General features: G+C 41.9%; 1 protein-coding gene across 1 annotated transcript in view; it reads right to left on the bottom strand.

Annotated features, from left to right (window-relative positions):
* Positions 1-27,228, bottom strand: part of acvr2ab (activin A receptor type 2Ab) — a 33,071-nt gene extending 5,843 nt beyond the window's left edge. The window contains exons 1-4 of the mRNA XM_027159816.2: positions 25,918-27,228; positions 8,572-8,779; positions 6,764-6,873; positions 4,224-4,378 (exon numbers count right to left, since the gene is read on the bottom strand). Of these exons, the coding sequence (XP_027015617.1) occupies positions 4,224-4,378; positions 6,764-6,873; positions 8,572-8,779; positions 25,918-25,972 (528 nt within the window). The 5' untranslated portion in view covers positions 25,973-27,228. The remainder of the gene's footprint in view (positions 1-4,223; positions 4,379-6,763; positions 6,874-8,571; positions 8,780-25,917) is intronic.
* Positions 27,229-27,499: the final 271 nt, after the last annotated feature.

Here is a 27,499-nt window from a genome sequence, read left to right as displayed (position 1 = left end):
GTTATCAGTATTTACTAAACCTGTGTGTCTGACAAAAAGAACACAGGGTGTTAATCAACAACCTGCTTCTCCCATCAACCCACAAATTCCTCCTCATCATAATATGCATACAGATCAGAGCATTTTGCATCCATTCACTCTCCCTTTTCTTTTTCACGTTGAAAACCTGGTGTGTTGCCGAGGCTCCGACTTATCGGTCGTATGACTGATATAATCAACCGGTGTAACCTGATATGGACAAAACACGATGCTCAATTTCTAAAGGTTATAAAAAACACTGTCGATTTTTTTTTAAAGGTTATTATTCATATTCATATTCATTCACTCTGCCGAATAATTAAGGAATTCGACATATTTCGCAGTTAATAGTGAGAGACACAATCAGATTTTCACAGTCATCAGAGAAACGGCAGATTTTCACCTTCTGTCTTTGCGGTGACGGAAAACGTCCTGTTTGCTGACATCAGAAAGCCGCCACATCAGTGGTGCGTTTTTCTTTTTAAAATAATTTTTAGTCCATTTATGCGGAAGGTCTGCCATTCATGTCCCTGCGTGAACCGTTGCCATAGAAACGACAAAAGCACTAGAACAAGTGCGTTATATAAACTAGAGATGTGAATTGTAGCTGAAAATACAACTCTGTGGTAGACGAGTACATATAACCGCACCAACCTGAATTCTCAAAGAAGACCGAGTGGAACAACTGCACAAGGTTTTAGCCTTGTCATGACAATATGACAACATTAATGAGTTGTACACTCTCCATCACACACAACACACACACACAAAGAAACAACTCCCTACAGTGCATTTAGTGGTAGTTCAAAACTGCACCGGGAATAGGAAGAAATAAAAGAGCCCTTATGTCACGACATAGATGTTCATTTTGTCTATAGAAGATCTGAAGAGACGTTGTTGGTCTGATTGTGTAAAACATTATTAAATGGGTTTATTGAGGTTATCTGATGCAGAGATCTTCTGCTGCTGAACCACCTTAGAGATCACTGCACAATTATCGTCTATCTGTGTACTTTACTTCATCCTGTCTGTTCAGGTTAACAGCAGTGTTCTGATAGAGCGCAGAGAGAGAGAGAGAGAGAGAGAGAGAGAGACAAAGAGAGTGTGAGAGAGACAAAGAGAGAGAGACCGAGAGAGACAGAGTGTGAGAGAGAGTCAGAGTGTGAGAGAGAAAGAGAGAGACAGAGAGATTGTGCGTGTGTGTGTGTGAGAGAGAGACACACACACAAAGACAGAGAGACACAGAAAGAGAGACAGAGAGAGACAGACAGTGTGTGTGTGTGTGTGTGTGACAGAGAGAGAGAGAGACAGAGAGATACAGAGTAAGGGACAGAGAGAGACAAAGAGGGAGAAAGACAGTGTGATATAGTGTGTGAGACACACACACACACACACAGACAGAGAGTGTGAGAGAAAGAGCGCAAAAAGCGAGGTTTGCTGTGACATTGACCAGGGTCGTGTGGTCTGTAAACACACACACATACACACACACAGACACACACACACACACACACACACACACACACAGATGCTTACGTTTTGACTTTTCTCTTTGCCTCTCAATAATTAAAGAGGCAACGAAAGCCGACAGTGGAGGTGAAAACGGTTCGATCTTCCTCCCAAAGGAAAGCACATGTCTCCATTAATTAAAGAAAATTCATTTAGATGCACAGAAGGCCTTTAACTTTCAGAATTCAGACGAAAAAGCAAAAGAGAAATCAGTAAAATTGTTTAAGACAGGATTCATAACAGAAGCAAAAAAAAAATTGTGTAACACTGTAGTCAAACAGATGCACCGGTGCATCGGCGAATAAACCAGTAACCCAGTCGTACGGACAAGCTGATCATGTCTAGGCTTTGATTTTATTTACTTTTTTCTCTGTACCTCAGAGACGTGGTGACAAAAAACACGTCCGATTTAAAGTTGAACTTAAAACACAGCAGGCTGTGAACAGCTTAGAGTGGGGGTGGGGGGTGGGATGGGGAGAACTAACACAAAGCACCGTGTAAAATCACTCGTCTTCCTTCCCACATGATCTCATAGATCTCTGTGAGGAAGAGGGCAGATAGACAGTAGGAGTGAGATACGGTTGGCTGGCTTCATGGGGCTCAGAGGAAGCACGACCTTCTACTTTTGTCTTACACATTCGTTCTACTTCTGAGGTTTGCGAGGTTCCTGATAAACCAGAATACAGAGACTGGGCAGCACACAGGAGCGTTCACCTGCTCGATAAATCTGCCGATCAATTCGCCGTCGTTTGCCCGCAATTTAGAGGTAGAAACGCTCTTAGCAACACACAGAAACCTGAGCTCTCTCACACAAGACATTTTTGCACAGTATCGCACAATTATCATCATCATCATCATCATCATCATCATCATCATCATCGGTATCAGAACTCATCCGTCCATGCAGGTTCAACTGAAATGACACACACACACACTTAAATTAGGGTTGTGCAAAGAAAAAAAACCGCCACGTTCCATCCAACCACACATGCAAACTGAGATCAGACTCTAAAGAAGAGGACAGAAAAGAGCCTGAACAGGGAGAAATGAGAGGGGAGTTTAATGATGCAACAGGAGGAAGAAAAGACAATGAATCCATGAGTTAATTAAACTCATCTTACCTCTATCATTATATGAAAGGCGTGCTAGCAAAAAAGAGAAGAAAAGGCAAAAGAAGGGAATTACTGCTTCCGGTGAAGAGAGGGAAGAGTGTTAAAGATGAGAAGTGTATGAAAGAGGACTGTCATGTTGACGTGAAGTGTGACGAAGACAAACCTACATGACGATCGGTGTGCTAATGCAGACAGGAGGGAAATGAAGGGATAGATTCGGGAGAAAAAGAGATGTGTGAATTTAGATTTCTGCATCTGGGAATGTGTGGGAGACAAAATCGCATGCACGCACAAACGTAAAGTGTGTGCGCACAAGGTTGGCAGCGTCGCATGCACCAAAACCAGAATAAACACAAAATTACAGCTGGGAGGAAAATCCTCGAGTCTGCCTACGGTTCAGAGGTATGATGATTAAAAAGCTGCACCGCAGCAGCGATACGCTTTCGGAATGCTGGGGAAAAGAAGCAGGTGAAATGTTATGATGAATAAAGATGCGTGTGTGTGTGTGTGTGTGAAGACTCAACAGGCAGAAAAGCTACAGTACATCGAGGCAGCTTGTAATCCAGAAGCTGACCCTGTAAAGTGTTCCAGCACACAAGATTTCAGCTTCAATACTGTAGTAAATTAGAATGATCATTGAACGAAGAGAGAAAAACAAACAAACAGACAAACAAAAAAAAACCTGTCTGTAAGTTTGAGATTTCTCAACATGACCCAGAACAGTTTCTGTAACAGATTAGCAGAAGGTAGCTCACAGGACCAGAGACTAGATACTGTGTGAGAGGCATTAGCTCACACATGGCAGAGATTTTATTCCCTTCTCTGGTCTGATCTGCTGTCTGACAGCAAAGTTTCACTGGGTTCTTCTTTCTAATGATGTGGTAAATATTCTTGAAGTTATTTTGTCAATCACATGTTTGTAGGTGTTTGATATTTTCATTTCACTGCACTTTTAACCGCAAAAAAATTAAACCAGATTTAACTATCTGTTAGTAGTAGGGGAGGCGCTCACACACACACACACGCACACACACACGCACGCGATAAACAAAAAAAAGAGAGATACAGACAGAAACCATGACAGAAATTGAACAAGACAAGAAAGAAAGAGACAGAGAGAGGGGGGGGACCAAGACAGAGAGAGACAGACAGAGAGAGAGAGAGAGAGAGAGAGGGAGAGAGAGGGAGAGAGAGGGAGAGAGAGACAGACAGAGAGAGAGTGAGAAACCAAGACACAGAGAGAGAGAAAGAGAGAGAGAGACTAAGACAGAGAGAGAGAGGGAGACAGAGAGAGGAAGAGAGAGAGAAACCAAGACACAGAGAGAGAGTGAGAGAGAGTGAGAGAGAGAGAGAGAGAGAGAGAGAGACTAAGACAGAGAGAAATCCCGTCTCCACAGTTGAAAATAGCTGAGCAGGAGCAGAAAGATTTAACGCTCACTGAGTCATTTAGCTACAGGTGTCTCAGCTCACTAAAGGTCATCACCACATGACGAACGCTGTTAATTGTCTCCCCATAATTATGTTGTAATAAAAACACAGCAGTGATGTAATGAAAGGCGTGTCTACGTGCACGCAGAAGCGTACCTGTGTGGGGACGAGCATGGGCGGATACGCCAGCTTGTGGTGGTGGTACATCCAGAAGGAGAAGAGCAGGATGGCAGCGATGCCCATGATTGGCACCAGAGAGTAGAGCAGTGTGTTGAACAGCTCCGGCTTCGGGGGCAGCGGGTTAGACGTGGCTGCAGCACACAAACAGAGGTCATTAGAAAGACCACGAGTACTTTGGGTTCCTTCTAATGCCCTATCAGGACCCTGTTTCCTCAGTGCGGTGCTCACGACCTCATTACTAACCGCAGTTCGTTCTAATTTACTGAACACGAACAGGGAAAACATCGTCGTGATTTAACTCGCTCGGTCATGTTGGACCTCTCGTGATGAAAGCAAACATTCCTACTGTGTGTACTCTTTATAGCACAAACATAAAACCCCTCAGAAATGTTTACATTTATGCAAACGGCAAGCAAAGCGACGCAGAGTGCGGCGAAATGGGAGGTTTTGCATACATAACTAGCTATGCAGATTCTGCTACCGTGGCAACAAGACCGGTGAGCAACATCGTAGAAAAGTGGAAATCTGACCCGCCGTCTAGCAGCGTCGCCTTTTAGAACTCTGATTTAAATGTTCGTAACGATGTCTCGGGAACGTCTACGTCGGAAATCTGCTCTCGTCGTGTTTTACGCTCTTGGGTTTGCATTCGTTCTGTAGCTAAAATACAGAGTCCTCGTTGCTGGAAGAACCTCGTGAAGACATTCGAAACCTCACTGCTGCTGTGAAGAGAGTGTGTGGATAAACAGGAGGCTCAGCAAAATCCTCACTTCACACCTCAAAAATAAATAAATAAATAAAGTAATAATCTCCCACATGCCAGATGTGGCACAGAGCAACCACGGCGTGTTCGGTTAGCTAACGCTGCACCAGCTGTGGGCCATATCACTGTCTGTTAAATAAGAAGACTTAAACACTCTCTTTAATGTAATTGCCCTCCTGGGGTTGAACCATGAGAATAGAAGTGCTGATCTAGGAGCTGTTCCATCCGTTCCGTTCCTAATGAACCGAATTACGTTACAAATGGAGGCAAGACCCTGAATCAGCACTTCCTCTGACGTTTGCATGTCTTGAATGTGACGACGTGATACGAGATGTTTTAGGAAAATGATCAACAACCAGGTGGAGTTACTGACGTTAGAGAGTCATCGTTACGCCGAAGACATCAGGCTTTTTTTTATCATCAATTAACATCGTGAAACGAAAGAAGCGGGATGTTGAAGACGGCTCGAAACGGAAGTCGACGAGCTTCTGGCTCTGACGTTTGACTTGAGATCCTCGCTCAGATCGTGTTATTTCAGGATCGTCGGTCTGCTCAGACACTCGAATGTGCCGTAAGTGTAGAGAGGGCGCGTTCGATGGAGCGCAGACCTTACGTCAGCGCGATGAATCGGACAAAACATTTCATTCAGGTTAGGTTTTTTATAAATGTTCCTCCATTATTTCAAATAAATCTAAAGACTTTTTCATTTCTCCTGCTCATTTTATTCGCTGTATGACCATCATGCCTTTCTGAAACACGTCTTTTCACTGCTGCTAATGGTTTCCGCTCAATGCCATTTTCCAGCTTGGAGAAATGTCAATGTTTTTCTTTTGGTGCGGGTTTTTTTACGAGTCCTTTAATAGACTTCTGGTCACTCTTTACGTAGACGGCGAAGTTTTCGTTTTACTGCCACAACAACAATCTCTCTGAAGTTGTTTTCGAAAAACGTCACGGACGTTGAATAAGGAGTTTTTGTGCATTTCTAGATCACAAATGGAAATTGCAGCATCCTGAATTGGAGTGGCGGTGCTAACGTTCGTAAAACTCCTTTTGTCGTTCAAAAGGAAAAGAGGAGAGCAACAGAAACGCGTCCTGGTCACGTGGAGCGTATACATTGTTTGCCACAGCATCATTGTTCTGTGTGTAGACGACGTGAGCTGCGCTGGTTGTTATGCTTACGCTGTGTTAGGAAGAGGCTTACACACTCACTTTAATGTAATTGCCCTGCTGGGGTTGAGCCCTCTGAGTACAACAATTGATTACATAATGTCTCCGCTCTCTAATCGGCAGAGACGCAAGGCCGCTGCTACATTTACACGCTGACGCTTAAAACGGTTTACAATCTCCGCTAAAACCTGCTCTGCTTATGATCATTACCACAAGGCTCGTGATTTTGTGTGTAGTTAGAGTGCTGTGCTGATTCGCTCACAAACTCCTTTCTTTTAGGGATATTCAAACCTTATCACAGAAAAATGTTTCGACAGGACAACAGGAACGCTACTGTTTCCGTTAGTCTGAATGTGATATTTGTGGATTAAAAAGTGGCAGATGGCTTTAAAAATGTCCACAGAGGCCGTTAGCGTCTAAATGACAGGAAACTCTTGGTTAATGTAAACCCTGGATGACGTACCCTGGAATTTCACGATGATGCCTTGGGAGGTAAAAAACAAACAAAAAAAACAACCAACGTAAGTTGTGTGTGTGTGACAGAAAGAAGGAAAGAAAGGAAGGAAGAAAGAGAGAGAGACTGACTCACTCTGTACAATTTCAGTATCGGGGCTGTAGTAAATCTTCTCGTTGCACATGTTACCCTCACAGCAGCAGAAAAACACTTCAGGGCTGTCTTTCCTCTCCACACACTCGCTACTGCAGACAGACAGACAGACAGACAACAAAGAAAGAGTTTGTTTTGTAGTGTTTACATCTCCTGGCATTTTGCCCATTACCGGCTCTCGAGTGTCGAGACAAGAAAAAGATTGAGAGAGCTGTTTCTACACGCAAAGTTAAACAACCGTGCATACATGCGTGCACACACACACACACACACACACACACACACACACACACACACACACACACACACACACACACACAAGCAGTTCAGCTCTTTCAACACATGATCCTCCATATGAATCCCTCTTTCTCTCTCAGGCCACAAATTGCTTCGCAAACACTTCGCAGTAAGCGATCGGTGACAGGAGCTCCGCCGTCTGAGGCGAGAAGATACAACGCTGAACACAAGAAGAAAATCCCACAACTAAACACTGAGCACTTGTTCCACTTTCTGTATAAAACTTGTGCAACACTGCACACACATCCTGATGGGATACAACCTGAAGGTTTACAGGACAATTAGAGACTGATAGAGTGCACGCAGATATTAATGAGCTAATAATCTGATCTTGATGAAGAGCAGAAGCGAGACACGGTTTGTGTTCAGCTCACAAAAATCTGTTCCTCGTTTATTTTTATTTATCCATAGAGACATTTTTTCTGGTCTTGCAATCGGTTCTGTGTTATGAAAACACATTTTGCTTTCAGAAAAAACATTGATCATCAGACCTGTTTAATGATCCTTTATTTTTATTGTGTACAAAATATAATACTACTACACACACACGCACATGCACACAGAGGTGTGTGTATATGTATGTGTGTGCGTGTATAAATAAATAAATAAATAAATAAATAAGGTTCTTCGACTTAATTACAGTATGTTAAATAATTTAAAGGTGGGGTCTCCGTTGTCTGAGAAATGCTTCAAAAAACTGCGTGGGGTCACCAAACAAAACAAAAACAAAACTAAAGTGTAGCCAATGAGCAGAAAGGGGTGGGGCTTGTCAATATGGGCGGAGAGTGTGTTCAGTGCGCATGTGTGACGTTAGAAGAAAGCAGTTTTAACATTGACATGGAGGATAAAAACAAAGAAAGAAAGCGAAGACAGGCTTGCGATAAGGCAAGAAGTAGGACGTGTTAATATAGAATCAGCTTTCCAGCGCTGGAGAGAACTGAAGGAGCGGGAAGGCCTTCTCGATAGGTGAGTAACGTTGGTTTTGCCTTGTTTCACAGAACTAATATATGCCTTTGTCCTTTACATGATTATGTTTGTGTGTCATTTTTGCTTGTTTGTTTATCTGTAATCGTATTGTTCTTCCCTTCAGCTATGATAAAGACACATTTCTTTCCATTATTTGCCTGTTACGTATGTATGTGTGGGCGGAGCAATCGATACAGGGGTGGGACCCGTTTGGGTTAGGGGCGTGTTTGTTTTGGTGATTTCAAATGTCAACATTAGCTTTCAAACAACAAAGACCCTACCTTTAAATCAGCCTTTAATTTAAATAACAGAAAATATTAACGTACCTAATCATATAAAACACTATATAAATATTTATTGTTGTAATTGTGTCTCACTTTTACATTTACATTCCTTACACATGCTTTCTAGGGTTAATTTTTTCATTCGTTCGTTCATTTTCAGTCTTTCGGCTTCCTATTCAGCCTACACCGATTGTTCATGATATACCGACTTACAGAACGATTTATCACGTTTAGCGCATGTACCTGTCGTAACAATTGACGTCGTCGAGCCAGCAGCCCTGTTTGACGAGCTCGATGGTTCCCGAGCTGTTCTTCCATGTGGAGAAGCAGTGTCTGCGCTTGTCTTTCTCTCCGGTACAAGGCTCGATTCCACTGCGGTTCGTTCGGTCTTTCTCCCAGTTGGAGTTGTAGAACACGCACTCCCGCGTTTCCGATCGGCCCAGGATCGCCCCTGAAGGACAAGAGACAAAGAAAGGATAAGAAACAAAGAAAAAAACCTTCATAAATAACAACAAGCTCAACAAGCTCTATAACAGTAATCATGAACCAGATCACAACTGTTGCAGTCACTTCAAGGCTACAAATCAGGTCACAACCAAATATGTTCCTCTAACCGCACGACCCTGAGTGTTTTAGCCACTGAGTTAATCAGAGAAAAGTTCCAACCAATGTGTTTCCTGGCAGCTTTTCCGAGACGCAACAATCGTTCTCCTTCTCTGCATTTTACTTGTTTGCATTTCTTGTCTTCTCTCCTATTCACACACACCGTCAGATTAAACACAATATCATTATTCACAAACAAGAACCTCAGCTGTGTATCTCACACACACACACACACACACACACAAAGCCATTAAGCACAGCGATCTGTTCAGTTCATTTGCCTGAATGAATAACAGGGAGGTGAAACGCAGGCTGAACAAACAGATCGAGAGGCAGCAACGGAAATGCTTCAATATCATCATCAATCTGCAGAGAGAATACGATAAGTCAAGCTCTGCATAAACATGCCCAGGGACACACCTGAACAACACACACACTTACTCACTCGCTTACTCACACACTCCTTCATACAGCGGCATCTTCCCGGCAAAACAAACAAACCTCGGGTGCAGGTGGCTGAAAAGTGAACGAACGGCAGCTCTTTGTTTTGTTTATACCCAGTTTCTGAATGCTGCATGTTGTGTTTCGACATTTAGAAACATGCTTTCTTTAGCTTCCTGTTACTCAAAATAATGTTGCAAACTGAATAAAGTGTAGAGATTGTGTGGGAAAACTGAAGCAATCAGCAAAGATTTAAATCACAGTAAACGCGTCTGATACCAAGTGAACCGAATTCCATGTCACGACGGAGCTCAAAAGATTACGACTCGGTGTCTTGAAGATTTTATTTCCTAAGAACAATTACGGCCACAAACTGGAGTCCGAGCGCACGACTGCTGCCGTAAACACAGCCGCAAACAAAACCGCAACCGCAAGTATGAACAGGAAGCTGCTCGGCATTTAATTCGAGCGACAAACCCAGAAATAATCCACTGGTATGAACAGAACTCCACACTCCTGCGCACCGTCACACACGGCCGTAGCGCGCGGTAGCGGTTAGCCACAGGCAGTTAGCGAGAGAAGCTCGTGTTCACCTGGAATCGGCTCTGTGCTCAAAGCACGAAGCACGCAGAGCTCAGAGGGAAAACATGCAGACGCAAGCCGCGATGTGAGGAGACGAGCGCTGAATATCAAACCGCAGAATAAGTGGGCGATGAGACGGATATCTCTCTGACCTGATATATATTAAATGTAGTTATGTAACTAACTCGACTCACAGATGTTACATTAAATTCGAAGAGAAATAGAAAACGCCGGGACATCCTGTTATTGGGGGAAATGATATTATAAATAATATAATCACCCCCTGGGTTTGAACAGTAACTCTCTCTCTGACTAGTTTTCTAAAACTGTTTAAAGCTGAATGCTGACTGTAAAAATAAACGTTTGACCTGCTCAAGCATCACCAGGCTTCATCCAAATCACACTGCCACGATATCCAGTAATTATCATTACGGTTATCATCATCATCATCATCATCCATAACCTACAAACTTCTACACATTTAGCATTTAGTCTGAGTGTTCAAGTACAATCATTTAAAAAAATTGCAAATAAATAATAATAATAAAAAAAAGATTGTCCTCTGACATGTTATCATTAAATGAACAGAATAAACTTTTTTCAAATATAAAATGTTATAAAAATCAAGCCAGACAAAAGAAGAAGAAAAAAAACAAAACAAAAACAAACAAAAAAAATGTCATTTTGTTTTCCTGGTTTAAAAACAGATTTGTTCCCTGAAATTCAACTCCCGTCTGTCTTTTATAGTATCTGATGTTTTCTCTGATATCCAATCTACCGATACCGGGTTTGTCTACAAATGCAAACACAACACCACACAATAGGCACAACAATGCTTTATTTCCTCGAGCGAAAACCAGCGAAATCAACAGTACATTCAGAACCTAGCTTGGGTTTAATAATTATAAGGAACTCTTTCATTAGACAAGGCCATTTGGAGATGCTCAGGAACATCGTGCTCCACTACCACCACCAGAAAGCACACAATAAAGTTTTTTATAGGCAGCTAAACTGGGTATTAGCCAACAGACGACCTGCAGCAAAGTGCACTGTCGGTGAAGCTGGAGGGTCGATTAAGGAGGACTCCGCTCAGTCTGACGGCAGAACTTCTCTGTCCTGCGACTGCTGCTGTTCTTCCTCGTAAATGTCCCTGCATGGCCATCAGCACCAATCAACCGAAAGGTAAATGCCAAGGAGGCTTCTCTGTTCCAAAGTGGTGAGTAATTATGAATTAATCTGTGTACTGCAGTAAATCTATCTATCTATCTATCTATCTATCCATCTATCCATCCATCTATCCATCCATCCATCCATAGAAACGTGGTCTTCCAGTTGCTTTCACACGGTCACACACGCCTTGCTGCTCTGACGTAAACAGTGTGCACAACCGCAACGGAGTCGCCCGTGTTGATTAAAGAACATATTCATTACTGCCAGAGACTGCATGGATTATCTCTAGTTCATGAACTGGTCATTACTGGAATTACAGCAGGAATGTTCTGGGACATTTGGCACAAACATCAGAGTTTGTAGTTAATAGCGCAGCAAATCTCCATTAGAGCAAAAAAAAAAAACAAAAAACAAACAAAAAAACAAAAAACAAAAAGCTCTTCTGTTTCCATTGTTAATTCACACCGCAGTGCTCGACTACTAATCAGAAGGTCATTGGTTCGAATCCCAGGTCCACCAAGTTGCCACTGCAGGGCCACATAACCCTCAATTGCTGAGGTGTATAAACTGAAATAAAAATGTAAGTCACTCTGGATAAGAGTGTCTGCTAAATGCTGTAAATTTTATGTATTCTGTTTTTGAAAGGAGTCTTAAAGTCTTAAAACCTGCGACTAAACTTTCCTTCCAAGAACAAGACAAACTCGGCAATCGTCTGATCATTTAGTCAGGAATATTTCTGAATTCCTATGCAGTTGTTGCCCATATATTACACTTCCTGAATTAAGAAGAAATAGATGCTTCTTGGGATTGTTTTATTGTATTCCCGGAATCTTAATTCGCCACGATCTGAAATACACTTGTGAGTTTGGTATATTACAGACATTCACCTGATAAACAAATCCAAAAACTTGTGGCTTATGAGCGATGTTTAAAAAGTATGACAGGTCGCCTTCAATAAACCATATTCAAATTGTTCCTGTAAACAAATTGCTGTGGATTAAGAGGAATAAACCACTTTGTAAATCATGTCAGGCCGGCCCACGGTGGCTTATTTTCCCAGAGTCGGCATCACGCTCTTTTCTAAATAACATCATCAGGTCATAGTCTGGCAGGTTATACGATTAAATCTACCATCTTTGTTTGAATATAATTTCAATGTATTTAAAGCAAAAGGAAAAAAAAGATAACCAAGAAGCATCCACATAGTTTTGGTTTGCCTGTTGTGAGCAGGCTCTTTGTCGTCTCCTTCATCTGGCTTGTGACACAGGAAACAGGATTAAGTGAAAGGGAAATGCTTTGACAAACTGCCAGCGTGTTTCATTCACTCTGAGGACGCGCCCGGCCTGAAGACCTGGACTCCACCACGCTGATGAACGTTGATGAACGTTTTCAGCCACACCTGTTTACCTGAGACTTGTCGTACCCTTAAAGCGAGGAGAGAAGCAGAGACAGAATTGACGGACTCGTGTTTTTTCCTCCCGGTGTACACTTGGTGTAGTTGAGGAAGTGACAGACCTGGAGTTAAATATTTTAGATTGTTTCGTGCTTCTGTTGCAAAAGACAGTGTTGCGTTTCCCTGAAGGAGTGCGAGTGTTGTGTGAAAGGCTGTGAAGCGGCGAACAGAATATGTTAGAGAGAGTAAGACTTCTCCTAAAGAAGTCTTACTCTCAAATGAAACCTTGCGACCGCTGAAATAAAGCTTTGTGTAATTGATTTAAAGACAAACTGGTAAACTGTGACTGCGTATCGATGTTTTTCTTTCTATAATAGAATGCTACATCATGCTTTACTCCTTATATACAAGAGGAGCTGCCTGTTAGAGCTGCTGAGGAATTTCTCCATCAAATAAATACCACGGTAAAGTTTACAGGATGCGTTATTTATGAGCCGACTCGCAAAGCCGTGACTCTGACCTCAACCCCGCCGAACACCCTTGGGACGAGCCGTACCCAAGACGCCCTCGCCTGACATCTCGCTAATGTCCCTGTAGCTGAATGAACACGATTCCTTACATCCACGTGCCGAAATCGGCTGTGATGGTCTCAGGCGCACAAACTTTTGAGAAATCTTTGACTGGAGCAAACGTGGTGTTAAAAATATAACGGTAACGTCTCAGGATGTGAGTGAGTGTGAATCAGGCTAAGGCCAGTTTGTCTAGTAGAAGACAGAAAACATCAAAATGTGTACAGAAAGATTTAAAGTGCTTCCCATTACAATTTGTAATATTGGGTCCTTTTTACACCTGGTCACTTCGTGTGTGTACTCTGATCCGATAGCTATCTATTTGTTAAAACTGTTCCATTTACATTAGGCCACATAAACGTGTCTCGGCGAATCGGATATCGATCCGATCTTTCTACTCCTACCCAATATGCAAATATATTTTACCTCATTTCTGGGGTAATTAAAATGGAACACACTTTGGTGTATATACTTAAATATATTTTGACACATGCGTGTCGTCCATGTTATTTGTTTCTGGCGCGATGCATGACTCGCGAGTCACCTGTGAGTGACGTACTTCCGTTTGGGAGGAGTACAGCGCTGGCATATGTGGTTTGAACATGCATTTACACCTGTCCAGTTTCATCTGAAATGCGTCCCAGACCACCTCCTGAAGGAAGGGGTTTGAGCGATCGGATTTATATCTGTCTTGAAACCGTTTCGGAGGGCATTTAGACCTGGTCTTTTTACCATCGGATAGCTATCGGATCACAGAAAACGCATGAAGTAACCAGGTGTAAAAACCTCCCATTCTTTAGGTACGTCAAAAAAGATGCACACAGAAGAAAAAGTGATGTTTTCCAATAAAGCAAAATCAGAACTTAGAAGCATCGGTATTGTCATACCCATAAATTATACACTAGGATCTGAGCGGTGACATTGAAACTGCCAACAGAGGAATTACACCTGCGTTCAGCTCCAATTATGCCGTCCTGGCATGGAGAGAGCGGGAGAGCGCCGAGACCTGGCGCTCATTAAACTGAAGTAGAGTAGCTGGAACAAAACAGCATTTCAATGACAGCTTGGCATCATTTAGGGCCTTCTGTCAGTCAAAGAGCCAAAATAAGCCAATTAGACTCAGCCATTACACCACACACCGATCAAAAGGTGAGTGTGGACTTGTCTGAAAAGCGCTCGAATAAAACAGCGGCGCCGTAGAAACACCCGTCTTTTCCTCCCGCCTCCACCTCAACCACCTCCAGCCACACTGTCACTGTGTGAACTGCTCATAATGCGTGTTCGATTGAAAAGGCTTTCTCTCTTTGTGTGTGTGTGTGTGTTTTCTCAGACAGAACCAGAGACCGAAATGGAGACAGAGATAAGAAAAAAAGGGAGAAAGGCAGAGAGCGAGAGAGAGAGAGAGGTGGGGGTTGTATTACGACGACTAGTGGAGAGGGGACGAGAGCTGGGGACGAAGAGTCTCCGAGCTGTTTAAGGTTTCTGCTGACAGACAACTTTGACCACGCTCAATAATTTAACGAGCTCAAAAGACCTCCCTTCAGGCCCCGAAGTAACACTGTACATTTACAAAAGCGTCTGAAAAGCAAGTGTTTTCGAATTGGAGAGGAGGAGCAAGCGAACGAATTCTAGCTCTACGCGCTGCAAGTTTGCACGGACTGTGATGTTGCGTCTTTAAACGTCCTTCAAGTCTCTAGGGCCTTAAGTTTCAGGTTTCAGAGTCCAGAGATGCTTTTCATCTCACCATGGATACAAAGAGTTATTGGAGTTATTCTGTTCTCCTCAGACCTGATCTTATGCATGAGATTTTGCTGCCACATGATGTTCAGGCGTCCCTCAATAATCAATACATCAGTAATGTAGTATTTATTAGTAAAAATACTGATGCTGTGTTAATAACTGGATAATGACAATGTTACCTCATAAATGACAATAGACCTGAAGCCACAGAACTTGGCCCTGACCCAGAAAGTCGGGGGTTCGATGCTGATTGATAGCATCCTGCTGCTGTTATTGTGTCCCCTAAAGGAAGCACTTAACCCAGGCAGCTCCAGAGAGACTGGCCTGTAAATGGCTTGTGGAAGCAACTCTGGATAAGAGAGTGGTCCAAATGAACATGGCCTGTTCAAGAAAACAATGAAGGGAAGAACAATGTTCCTTACTTTATCTTAATCTAAATATTTTGTCTAATCAGGAACGTTACACTGAAGATCGTGAGAAAGCCATGTTATTACACACAACTTTCTGTAATGCATCTCTGAAGGAAACAAACGATGTGCATGCGGCTCCTTAATAGAATACGAGGACGTGAAGGAGAAAAACAAAAAAAAACACGTGTAAGCTTCTTATTGTTAGCTGAAAGAACATGTCATTACGCTCCTCTAAAATGCTAGCTGACAGAAATAGAAATAGGAAGAGAAGTACCTCGATTTGGACACATCCTGAAACGAAATATTCTGCTCGCTGTAACCAAAAATGTACGTACAGATCAAGTCACAACACGGTGACCCGCCGAGAGGAACCAGGCAAAAGGAAAGCTATGAAAAGGAATAAGGAATAAATGGGATTTCATGTAAAATGCTTTATTGGTTTTAGAGATACAGAACCTTCTATGAGAGAGAGAGAGAGAGAGAGAGAGAGAGAGAGAGAGAGAGAGAGAGATAAAGATAGAGAGAGATACAGAGAGAAAGAGAGATTTACAGAGAGAGATACAGAGAGATAAAGAAAGAGAGAGATACAGAGGGAGATACAGAGCGAGAGAAAGAGATGGAGAGAGAGAAAGAGATACAGAGACAGAAAGAGAGAGAGAGAGAGAGAGAGAGAAAGAATGAGGAGGTTGAAAGGCAGCACTCTTTCCACAGGGTCAGTAAAAAGCAGAACACGGCCGCAGAATCTGATCTCTTAATCCAGGCTGGAATGCAGCGCAGCCAATCAGTCTCCACTTCAATTACACTGCAGAGCGGCAGCTGCCACGCCACAAAACACCCCGACTGAAACTGTACTCCAAACACCAACAGTGCCTGCCCCAATCCAAATCTAAACACCGATACTGTACAACCAACACCAACTAGAACAATCCAAACCGGTACAGTAAGAACACCACCGGATACCCGAATCTCAGCACAGAAACAGTACAACAAACAGCACAAATCTATACAATGATACTACCCAATAATACCACATACCCAACATCAAACACCAACACTGTACTCCAGTCACTACCATACCCAAACACTGCACCATAACTCTATTTACCAAACTACAACTAAACAACCAGACCTAAACACAGACACCTTACTCCAAACACCACGTCCCCAAACACTGATACTGCAACCACAACTCTACTTACCCACATCTTCACACTGATACTGAAACCAAAACACTACAACAACCACATTAAAACACCGATATCACAAACCAACAATAAACACCCAAACCTAAATGCCGATACTGTCTGTACTCCACACACCACAAAGACTACTAATACACCTAAAAACTAATACTTTACCAAACCTAAAGACTTAATTCTAGACTCAAAAATAGTCTAAATACTTTGCTGCATCAAAAAAACTGGGCTGGTTTGTAAAGTTTCGACTTCTGAAGGGCCATATAAAAGATGAATGGCTTGTTCATGTGCAATCTTCTTGTAAACATGATGAACACAACCACATCTGAACACAACACATGTACTTGGCTAAAATAGCGTCCTGCGGTCCAGCACAGCTAAATAACAAGCTCATACTTCATCTTAGGTGCTAACGGTGCACCATAAACCTAAACGTTGACCTTTTCCCTGCACCACATTCATTCGTGCCTGGAAATCTGCCCCTCTACTGTACCCTCAATAGCGCTCTGCGTTCCTGCTTGGTGCCCTTCGAGCCACTCGAGCTGCACATAACGCTCATTCCTTCGATGTAGCGCAGCAGAACGTCGGAGGTTTTAAACGCAGCCTGGCATGGAGTCAACATGGTGAAAGGGGGATAGATTTAAGGACCCGGACGGTTAAGCGGGATAAGTTAGTGGCCACAGTGTGAATCCTGGTACAAAGCTAGCTTAGAAAGCACACGTCCACTTCATTAGGAGCCGAGAGAATCAGCAGAACCAAACCACAGGACTGCTTGCTGAAAAATACGTTAGACTGACAGGCTTAAGCCTAGAATGTGCAGCATGAACATGTTCCTTTGTGTGCGAGTTCAGTGCGCGCGCACACACACACACACCAAAATCCGGCATTAGGAAATGCCTTTCAAAATAAAATATTTAGCTACACAGTTTCTGTCGTGCAACTTTGCAATTTGGAAAGACTTACAGGGTTTTTGAAACGGACGCAGGATTTGGGTTTGTTCAAACTTTGGAGGCCCTGAGAAGATTCCAGCACCAGAGCATAAATTCAGTCTCAAATCATTTTTCTTCTACGTAGACCATATAACAATTATGAAGAGTTTCTCAACACTATTTGCCAATCAAAATTTTTTGTATTTTAATCATGTTTGATGAAATCAGATTAAATATACATTCAGTTATGCATTTATTTTTGGCATGACTGATAACGGATCTCTAACTTGTGCAGCAAGGTCCATTAAAGCAGCTAACACACCCACACACCCACACACCCACACCCAGACACACACACACACACTATAATGCACTGGACCTCCATAATGCATCAAAGGTATTCATGAGTAGCAGCTCAGACATAGAAGTTCAGCATAAATTTATCCTTGATATCTGAGAGATATAAAATCTATTAAATAACATTATGAAAGAGAGTTAGACTTCAATTGATTGACATTTTTATTCTAACGGTTAGAAATAACCTTCAAAATGGCTGAATTGGAAACGGAAACAGAGCGAATTACCTTGCTGTGAATGGGATCAGAAAAAAAAAGACAAACCTTCGCTTGGTAAAAAGGCTTTAAAAGTCAGACATTTTTGTTGTGGCTTTCGAGCGGATGGCAGAAATGTCCCTGAACACACTGACAACAAAAAAAAAGACACAGGAAACAAAAACAATAGCGACACAAGAAAAAGCTTTAAAACCTTTCATTGATAACATTCAATACTAAAATGTGATTAAATAGGACTTTGAAACATTGAATGTTTCATTATTTTCAGATTTCACATACTTGCATAATCCTATTAAAACAAACAAAAACACAAAAGAGTCTCACTCTCTCTCTCTCTCTGTCCATTTCTTGGTCATTTTATCTTCTCTGCATTTCTCCCTCTCTCTTTTATGGTGTCTCTCTGTCTATATCTCGCTCTCTCTGCATGCCTCTCACGTTGCAATCTCTTTTTCTGCCCCCGTCTCTTATTCTCCTCTCGGTCTCTCTGCATGTGTGTCTCTATTTTGTTTTTTGTCTCTCTCATCTGCTCTCTCTCTCTGCTTTCTCACACACACACACCCCAGTCACAAGGACACGTTTCACACACAGCCTAAACACCTTAAACATTTAACCTGAGGCTCTTCGAACAGGAAACAGCCTCATTTACTCAATCACAGACTGCAGTCATCCATATACTGCTCAATCTCAAATTCACACTGTCCGATCATAACACCGTAAGCAATCAATCTCGCTCTCTCCAGCAGTTACTGATGCCAACCTTTCTCACTCAAACACACGTGCACACACATACACGCACTTTGAATCTTGATCTGACAGAATATAGACAATTTATTGTACATGTACAATGAGTTCAATGTACAGAGAGAACTTGTGACTTTTTGTTAAGAGTTATAAACACGGCGTTCTTCAATCCCAAAATTCATCGAGACCTTTGTAAAGAAAGAGGCCATGGCTTCACGCTTGTCTTCGTGTTAGTTCTTAGCTACATTTAAAAAACAAACACGGCGGTGGTGTCGTCCTGAAGCTGTACTCGCTCTGATACAGATTTCTCTGGCGTTTTCACGTCTTACTAACACGAGCATGTGAAAAGCTCAGCGGGACGGATTCGGCCGTTTTGGTTACGTGAGCCGATACGGGTTGAGACAGCACATCTGTTTGTGAGCTTGTGAATCTGTCTTTTGACTCCTGGCGTCACGGTGATGTGAACTCCTAATCTCCTGATGATGAAGTGAAACAGCTGCACTCCTCAACAGAGCGCTTTCTCTCGCTCTTTGTTCAGATTTAAAGTGAGAGCTTTTATACATTGGTGCTTTCCATGTACCAGGAATGGAACGACTCTGTTAGCGCTAAGCGCCGTTATTGTCACAGGAACTATTTTACACTCTCACCGTGTGCCTGCGTGGAGGAGGACTGAACACTCGCTCTGTACAGGGCTGATACACCTGTTATGCAGTAATGTTCTAGGCAAATATGCAGTCATAACCGTCACCCATTAATCTTCCTGCCATGTTCAGTCGAATTGCACTTACTCCTTCCCTCACACACACACACACACACACACACACACACACACACACACACACACACACACACACACACACACACACACACACACACACACACACACCTGTCAGAACCACAACCGCATTAATCACTCTGTGTCAGCGGTGTTATTTCCACTCTGGGAAATTCATTCCGCGTTAAAAAAAAAGTTATGTATCTGTGCTTTACATCTAAATTTCTTTATCCTAAACTAAACTGAACTCCACTATGATGATGCAATGATAAAACATTTAGAATGCGATCCAAAATAAACTTATTGATAAGGGGCCTCTGGAAAGAAAAGTACATTCAACAAAGTGTGTTTGCTTTCTGCCGGATTTAAAAATCTGATACCATCTGAACTATACCAAACTTTCAGAGTTTTATTTACAGTATTTACATTCATGGTATGGTACGACATACAGGACACGGTCCATGACAAGGACGTATACACAGTTAGGCACAGTGACTGGCTCACACCAGTATGGATTGATTTATTGAATGCTGAGTGTTTAAAAAGGTTAAGGTCAGGGTGAAGCGGAGCATCAGTCACCCATAAGGATGAAAGTCAAACACAATCACACACACAGGACAAACAGAGCGTTCAGTCACAATAACCTTCATCACGACTCGCTGCAGCAAAGCAGATCATGATGGAGGTAGTAGGTGTGTGTATGAGAGAGAGAGAGAGAGAGAGAGAGAGAGAGAGAGAGAGTGTCGCTGATAGAAACATGCTCGTTAAATAGTTTATAAAGGTGAGGAATATTTTAGTCACGCTTTTCCAAACTTTGCCTATCCGTGAGCTCAAATCAAAAGCCGTCTGATGGCTCTCTGCTTCTGTAAAACACAATGCTGTGAATCTAAAATCAGAGCGCTAACAACGTGACTGCGAATAATCACAAACCTGTGATCCTGCAGCGATAATCTAACAGCCATCAACAGAGGAACGGAAAAAAACAAATTATGTAGAAACATTCAATTCAAGTCCGAGGGCCAAGATGAGGACACGATTGTTAATATCCATTTAGAGGCACGTTTAATGCTCTGAAATGATGAAGAAACAAGTTCTTCTTATCATTTATATTATAGCAGATACAAAGTCGATCTGGGCCTCCTTTTACCTTGAGAAATGCAGCCTAACCCTTTAGGAACAAGCCTGGACCTAAAAGGTACATTTCTCCCCTTTAAGATTGGGCCTACAACAACATTTGAAGGATTTCTGCCGGAGCTCCATCCCCGAGTATCTTTGGAGGCCTATAAAGTGGCTACAAATCATTGAGAAAAATAACCCTCTCTGACGTTCACATGGCACAAAATATAAAAGCAAGCACATCTCTCATCCATCACGATCATAACCTGGTATAATATAATAGATTGTGTAAGCTAAAGATGAATGCGTTCTCTATTGCACCATGGTAACAGTGTCCTTGTGTTATTATGGGATGTGCTGTACTGTAACGCGTGAGGAGGACTGTTAATAATTATCCTGATTGTTTTGGTTAAGATCTGTGGTGGAGCTCGTCAGTAATACTGCACTGACTCCAGTGATTAGACGAGGAAAAGTTTGTTGTTTTTTTTTCTGTAGCAATTGGTGGCAGAAAACAACAACAACAACAATAACAACTCCACAACGGAAAGCCAAAGACGATATAAATACTAAACAGATGGTTAAAGGTCGAAAAATCTATCTTCTGGTGAGACTCGATGAACTTAAAAAGACATTTGTGAACCTTTGAGTTCTTCCAACTCATCCAGGCATAAAAAATCTGGGAGATCATTAAACCCAGAACTTAAACACAGGGACTTGATAGAAATATTAGGTGAAGTAGTCATGGCAATCTTGTTGGATTTTGTGCAATTACACCATGAAAAAGGAAGAGCTAAAGCCAAATTCACTCCGTATGCAAAAAGACACAAAACCGTTCCGCCTTGTCACAAATGATTTGATTTGGTCCGTTATTTGATCTGAGACAATGGAATAACTGGCTTGAATTTAAAACAACAACAACAAAAAAGAAAACATAAAGAAGAGCTGTTCATCCCATTGGGAAATAAAGGATAACTCTGTCCACCATAAAGACTTTTCTGAGCCAGAAAATGCAAAGCTTTCCCTCTGCACTAACAATGGAGACTTCAGCATACAGCTACTGTTAGAGCTGCTATTTTTTTAAGCGCAATTTGATGCCGCTGATATGATGTGCAAGATATAATCATGGAATATACACCAGAAAAAACTAATACACTGTATCAGGCGTGATAAAAACGAACACATCTCTCCAGCACGAAGCATCTCGGAGCCTGTGATTATCCTGTTAATGTTTGTGCCTCCTCTGAACAGCGCGGCCCTCGCTCCCGACTCCTGCTCTGTAATCACTGCCGAGTTTTTCCTCTAACGGCGTCCTCGAGTGCCTCCGAATGCGCCTTACCGGACCCTCGAATATACACACGCCCACACATGCAGGCAAAGGCTGCCAACACACAAACACATGCAGAATACGCTCACGCTGGCAGGCTGAGACACTTCCTTTCACACCAGCAACTTCGCCTTTTCTCTCCCACATGCGCGCACACACAAAAATATCACACTTGTGAGATTCTGCGAGTCGACAATGTGATCTTTCTCGTTGTGAAAAGGCTCCTGGTCGCAGGGCTGAATCTGTATAGAGACGATCACTGCTACAAGACGTTTATATTGTGAAATGTCAAAACGTCCCCCTCACCTTTCTACACCAATAAACCCGCTCTTTTGCCTCAGTTTTTAAAACACCACCACAACCAAAGCTCTATCGATACTGACAAACTCTCAGGAGTGAAGCCAGACATCTCGTTTCGAACGACTTGCGAAATCTGTTTCGCGTTGCTCGACATCGCACACGTTCACAACATAGCGCACAACGTGTCACTGCAGTTCTGATATCTAACAGCAACCAGATCATCTTCAAATCCCATCATTCTGTCTACATTATGAGGTTAGGTTTAAAAGCTATAGCAGCTTGCCCATTTTTTTTAAAGGATACTCATTTTTAGTATTGATTATCCTTTAAAAAAATAAACCCATAACATAGTAAACCAGGTATTTAAAAAAAAAAGAAGAAGAGCCAATTAGGAGAATTTAATATAGGCATATGCCTGTGCTGTGCCCTTCTGACCTGGACAGCATGGAGCCAGAATGGCTGGAGACGAGAGAGAGCGCGAGAGCGAGAGTGAGAGAGAGAAAGAAAGAGAGACAGTGTGTTAGCACAGCATCTGTCTTATCCCTTCTCATAGCTGCCGAGTGACGCTCTGCTCCTTTGGGGCTCATGCACTTAGCACAGGAATTCAAAATGTTGGGGCCAAGGGAGGGGGTTACAGGAACCAGAACCAGCAGCCCCATGTGTACCACCTCGACCCTCGGTGACCTCCTCACTAATCTTCCCGATCCAGACGACATTTTGTCCCTTAAAACGTGTTCACGGTTCTTAGCCGTGTTCTTGCAGGCTGCCTATCAAACAGGACGTAGCGGTAAGTGAAAGCGTGTGTGCTGCTTTGTCTGACTGATTCGAGATGGCATGACACACTGAACAAAACGAGGATGTTGGGAGTTTTTGGCAATGAGAATATCAGTGAAAAACACATAGTTAGTCAGGCTACAAGCTGCCCTACAAAACTCCACTACAAGCTATACTCACGACTGAACAATTTCTAGGGGAGGAAAAAAAATGCTTTTCATTAAACACATCTGTTTAGTCAGACTAGTTTACGGTCTTTATTTCTCAAGAGGAATAACTCTGATAAAAATTTGTGACTGTATGTTCAACAACAGTTTCCAAAAAGCATACAAATCCAGATGTTTGTGTTGAATCAGAAGTCCCGAATCAGGAATCTATGACTGCAGGATTAAAACAATGACAAACATCTCAGAGCACTGACATGGATTGATTTTACCCAGCTTGACTTATCTTTTCTCACTGTTTATAAAAGACACACACATAAAACGTTAAATTTTTCTAATGCAAGATACAAAACAAGCAAGTAAAAAAACCCCAGAGTAAAAAAACCCCAGAAATGTCTTTCTAGATAAGCCTAAACTTTCCAGACTATAACGATTGGGTTGAAATTGTCTTCAGAATAGATGTGCTTATGGGAACAAGGATGAACACAAAATAATTTGCTATCATCTTTACAACAAAGACAGCCTGCTTTCAAGGATTTAACAGAAGCCTTCCTGTGAATGTGTGTGTATTAGTAGGTCTGGGATTTTCTGGCTCTGTTAACCTTGGAATATGGCTGAGGAAGCTCTGTGGGCTAACGTTGAAAAGAGGATGAAGTTTGTCGCATGGCCAGGGCCGGCCTCCTACAGTGACCCCTGTTATTTAAGACGGTGTTGAGCAGCTCTGGAGTAATGGTAATCTGTGCAGTGTGTGATCGTGATCGCAGCGTCACGTAGAACCAGGCTTTCTCAGAACACTCTGTGTACAGACCTGTGTTCTGATCAGTCCGGAATCAAGCTGTATGTCTGTTTGAAGGGCTCTTGAATTTTTTCTTGACCTTTCATTCCCTATCCTTTGTAAACACACACAAGATCACACTCCCCGGCATGATCCGGATCCTGAAAACACACAAACTCAAGTTCTGCAGTAAACGTCTCTCTTCTGTTCCTATCTAATCCCGTCCTCTCTCTATCAGAAAAGTGAAAGTGTAATTAACCTTGTTCTGGGCATCGGCCCAACTCCAGAGATACAACGGCACGCATGTGTGTCTCTCTCTCTCTCTATCTATCTCTCTCACACACACACCATAGGAAGGAAACAGAACACATTGCAAACATTTGAGTATTATTAAGATATCTGAGTCCAACCTGTTGATGCTCATCAGCTTCTTCATCTTTAGAAGTTATACAGAGTACATAAACTTTACAAACATGCAGGTTTTACAGCTTGGTATATGAAACACAACAAGCATTCAAAAGCAGTGCGAGTCCATTTTTTTTAATTAATTCATCACTACTGGCCTTTAGGATTGGTAAAGGTCTAAAATTCTGCAGTAAAAGAATTCTTTGGCAAAGAATATTATGAGCTACAGTAAAAATACAGTAAAAATAATCAAACCTAGATGAGGATTCCACTAATAATCTACATGTGCACAAGGTGAAGGAGGTATATTTGGATGCCAGATGTGTCTTGGCTGATTGAATACATTTGCGGTAAGTGGAAAATTTGTCTACTACGGGTCAAGTCTTATAATACGCCCATACCTTGTTATAGAACAAGATGCACAATTCTTATATTGACAATAACACAGGACAAGAGGCTGTATTCATGACGACATGAGGGATGCAGCTAGGACATCAGGCGTAGGACATTTTACATGTGTACATGTGCAACAGTTCTGATGCAACTATGTCATATTGATGCGTTAACGCTCGCCAAAATCCATAACAAATGCTTCGCCTACATTGTATGGCATATTACATTTAGCTCGGTTTATGTTTATCTGGATTCAGTTTTATGCACTGGCCATAAAAGGTGAACATGTACATGTTTCGATGCTAGCTAACATTAGTGTTCTCTGTTATCTGTCTAATACCTAGCTACAGTATTTAAATCACAATTTCCTGTTTCTGACAATGGATGTCTGCTGATCCTCAAGAACAACGGATTTCTTGTTTTTTTTTGTTTTTACTAAATATATATATTTTTTATTTTACTAAATACTAGTGCTGTGGACAATTTTCTTTCCAGAGTTTTATGCAGCAAAAACGTCCTCTTCAACACCCCCCCACCTGCCCCAATGCTCCGAGGTAAAAAAAAAAAAAAAAAGGCATTTAAATACAGTTTTTATCATGTTATGTGTACTTTAGGAACATTTCCCCTCTTGATATTTTCACAGAGGGATGCCATCATTAACTGCAAAGCTGGATTGCTGTGTAATGTCATGTAATCCTGAGCCATGTTCACTATGATGACATCACACAGTATCACATGTTGATATCTACATTGATATCTATAGGGCCAAGCACTAAGCACCAAAGTAGGACACATTATATTATTATTGTTTACACAGCCGTACACAACGGTAATCAGGATCCTACATGTTTTATGTTTAACCTGTAGAGGAAGTGACGTAAAAGGGAGGAATGGGTGTGTGTGTGTGTGTGTGTGTGTGTGTGTGCGCGTGTGTGTGTGTGAGAGAGATAATTCATATGTTTCATATCCATGTCATTGTTGTGGCTGTGAAGCTGAACGTTCAGTATAAAACATCTCTTATTATTGTTGTTCTTTTAATTGATTGCTATATTATTAGGAGGACAAAAAGCACCAGCTGTCAAAAAATGACGTTATTTATAAACAAATTACAATCATTGGTGATCATGGATTTCATATCTTGTGTACAGAGCATTCAGAGTTGTTTAGTCACTTTGTTTTATGTCGATTAGAGTTTTTATATTGCATTTAAGACCCACCTGATGAGCAGGAGATGAGGAAAACGGCGAAGGCAAGTTTAGTCGCAGATCCCATCTTCAGAAGCGGATGATTTTTTAGTCCTGAGTTCAGAATAAAATCCGAAATCAATCATGCACAGATGACGGATCTGTCTCTGCCTCGATCTTCAGGATTTTCTTCCGAATGTTCATGAATTGTCAATAAGATCAAGAGAGTCTTCATGAAAGCGTTTTCAGCTTCACGTTTCAGCTACCGAGCGATAAAATACAGTCCGGACAGCAAAGTGACAGCGTCGCCATCGGAGCTGCTTTTCTTGTCAACTTCAGGATGAATCTTAGAGGACTTTATGTTGAGTTTAAAATTAAATATTTTAAAAAGTGATGACTACACTTTCTGTCCACCGTTTAGACAGCATTTTCTCCTGATTATATTATTACTCATTAAGAGAATAAACACCTTGCCCCTCTGATCACAACATTCACCTCAAGCCTCGAGATTTTGACTCGAGTTACAAATTCATAAATACATGTCAGGTTAATACGCTGTTATACACGAGTAATGTTACACATAAATACTAAACATTTCGGGGTTTAGTTTGAATTCGTCCACACGGATAAATCCACATCTCTCGGTCCAAAAAAAAAACACATCGAGGCGACAGGATTTATTGTCCAAACAGCACCTAGACGTCCAAAAAACGTCTGTATTACACGAACCCTTCGGTGTACAGCGTACAAATAACGACCTGGCGGCTGTTTGAGATGGATTTCTGTCTTAAAAATCCAAGTTTTCAGCGTTTCAGTCCGGAGTGTTTAAGCTAACCGAGTCTCTGTTAGCACGCTAGCTAACATCCCCTCAGTAAAAGTGTCTCGCGCGACCCAAAGCAAAACCGAGCTGCTATGTCCAAACATTCCCAAAATATCCACACCGAAACAACCGAATTCCTCATATAACCACATCAAACTAATCAACCGTCTTCCGAGACCCGGTAGGACTTCCAACGAGACTCGGTTTCTACAGCAATCCTGTCAAAAAAATTCCTCTAAACGGACGCGTCAAAGTCTCTCCGCTGTACCATCTTTGCTCTCCACAGTCAAGGAATACGCGCACCCGTATTCCGAACAAACCCCGCCTTCTTGCTTTGGATTGGCTACGCGTAATCGGCGACCTGCTTCAGGATTGGTCAGTCCTCCACGCGAGCCTCCTATCTTAACAGGATGAAACGGAATATGGGTGGGAAAACACAAACAACGCAATCAATGCCTACTGGATTCAAAATGGCGCTCGGGAACGGTTTGTGTTTAAGTTCTCCCTCCCCCAAATCTCCAGCCCTGCCTTCTACACATGGAATTTGTATGTTAAAGCCGTTGATTGACACCTTAAAGCGACCAATCAGAACCGCACGATCATATTAATGTATCCAATCATATGACATGAGTCTTTGTAACAGTACTTAATAATTTAAGTTTAGTTTAGTATAATACATTGTGGTAAAGCAGTGAAGGATAACATAGTTTGATGTGGAATAATAATAGGTGTAGTATGGAATAGTAAAAAAATAAATAAAATAAATAAAAAGTTAAATATCAGCATATAATTTTT

The sequence above is a fragment of the Tachysurus fulvidraco genome, chromosome 5 (genome assembly GCF_022655615.1).
Source record: "Tachysurus fulvidraco isolate hzauxx_2018 chromosome 5, HZAU_PFXX_2.0, whole genome shotgun sequence".
NCBI classification, from domain to species: domain Eukaryota; kingdom Metazoa; phylum Chordata; class Actinopteri; order Siluriformes; family Bagridae; genus Tachysurus; species Tachysurus fulvidraco.
Note: the sequence above shows the minus strand (reverse complement) of the source record. Positions and strands in the feature narration are given on the sequence as shown.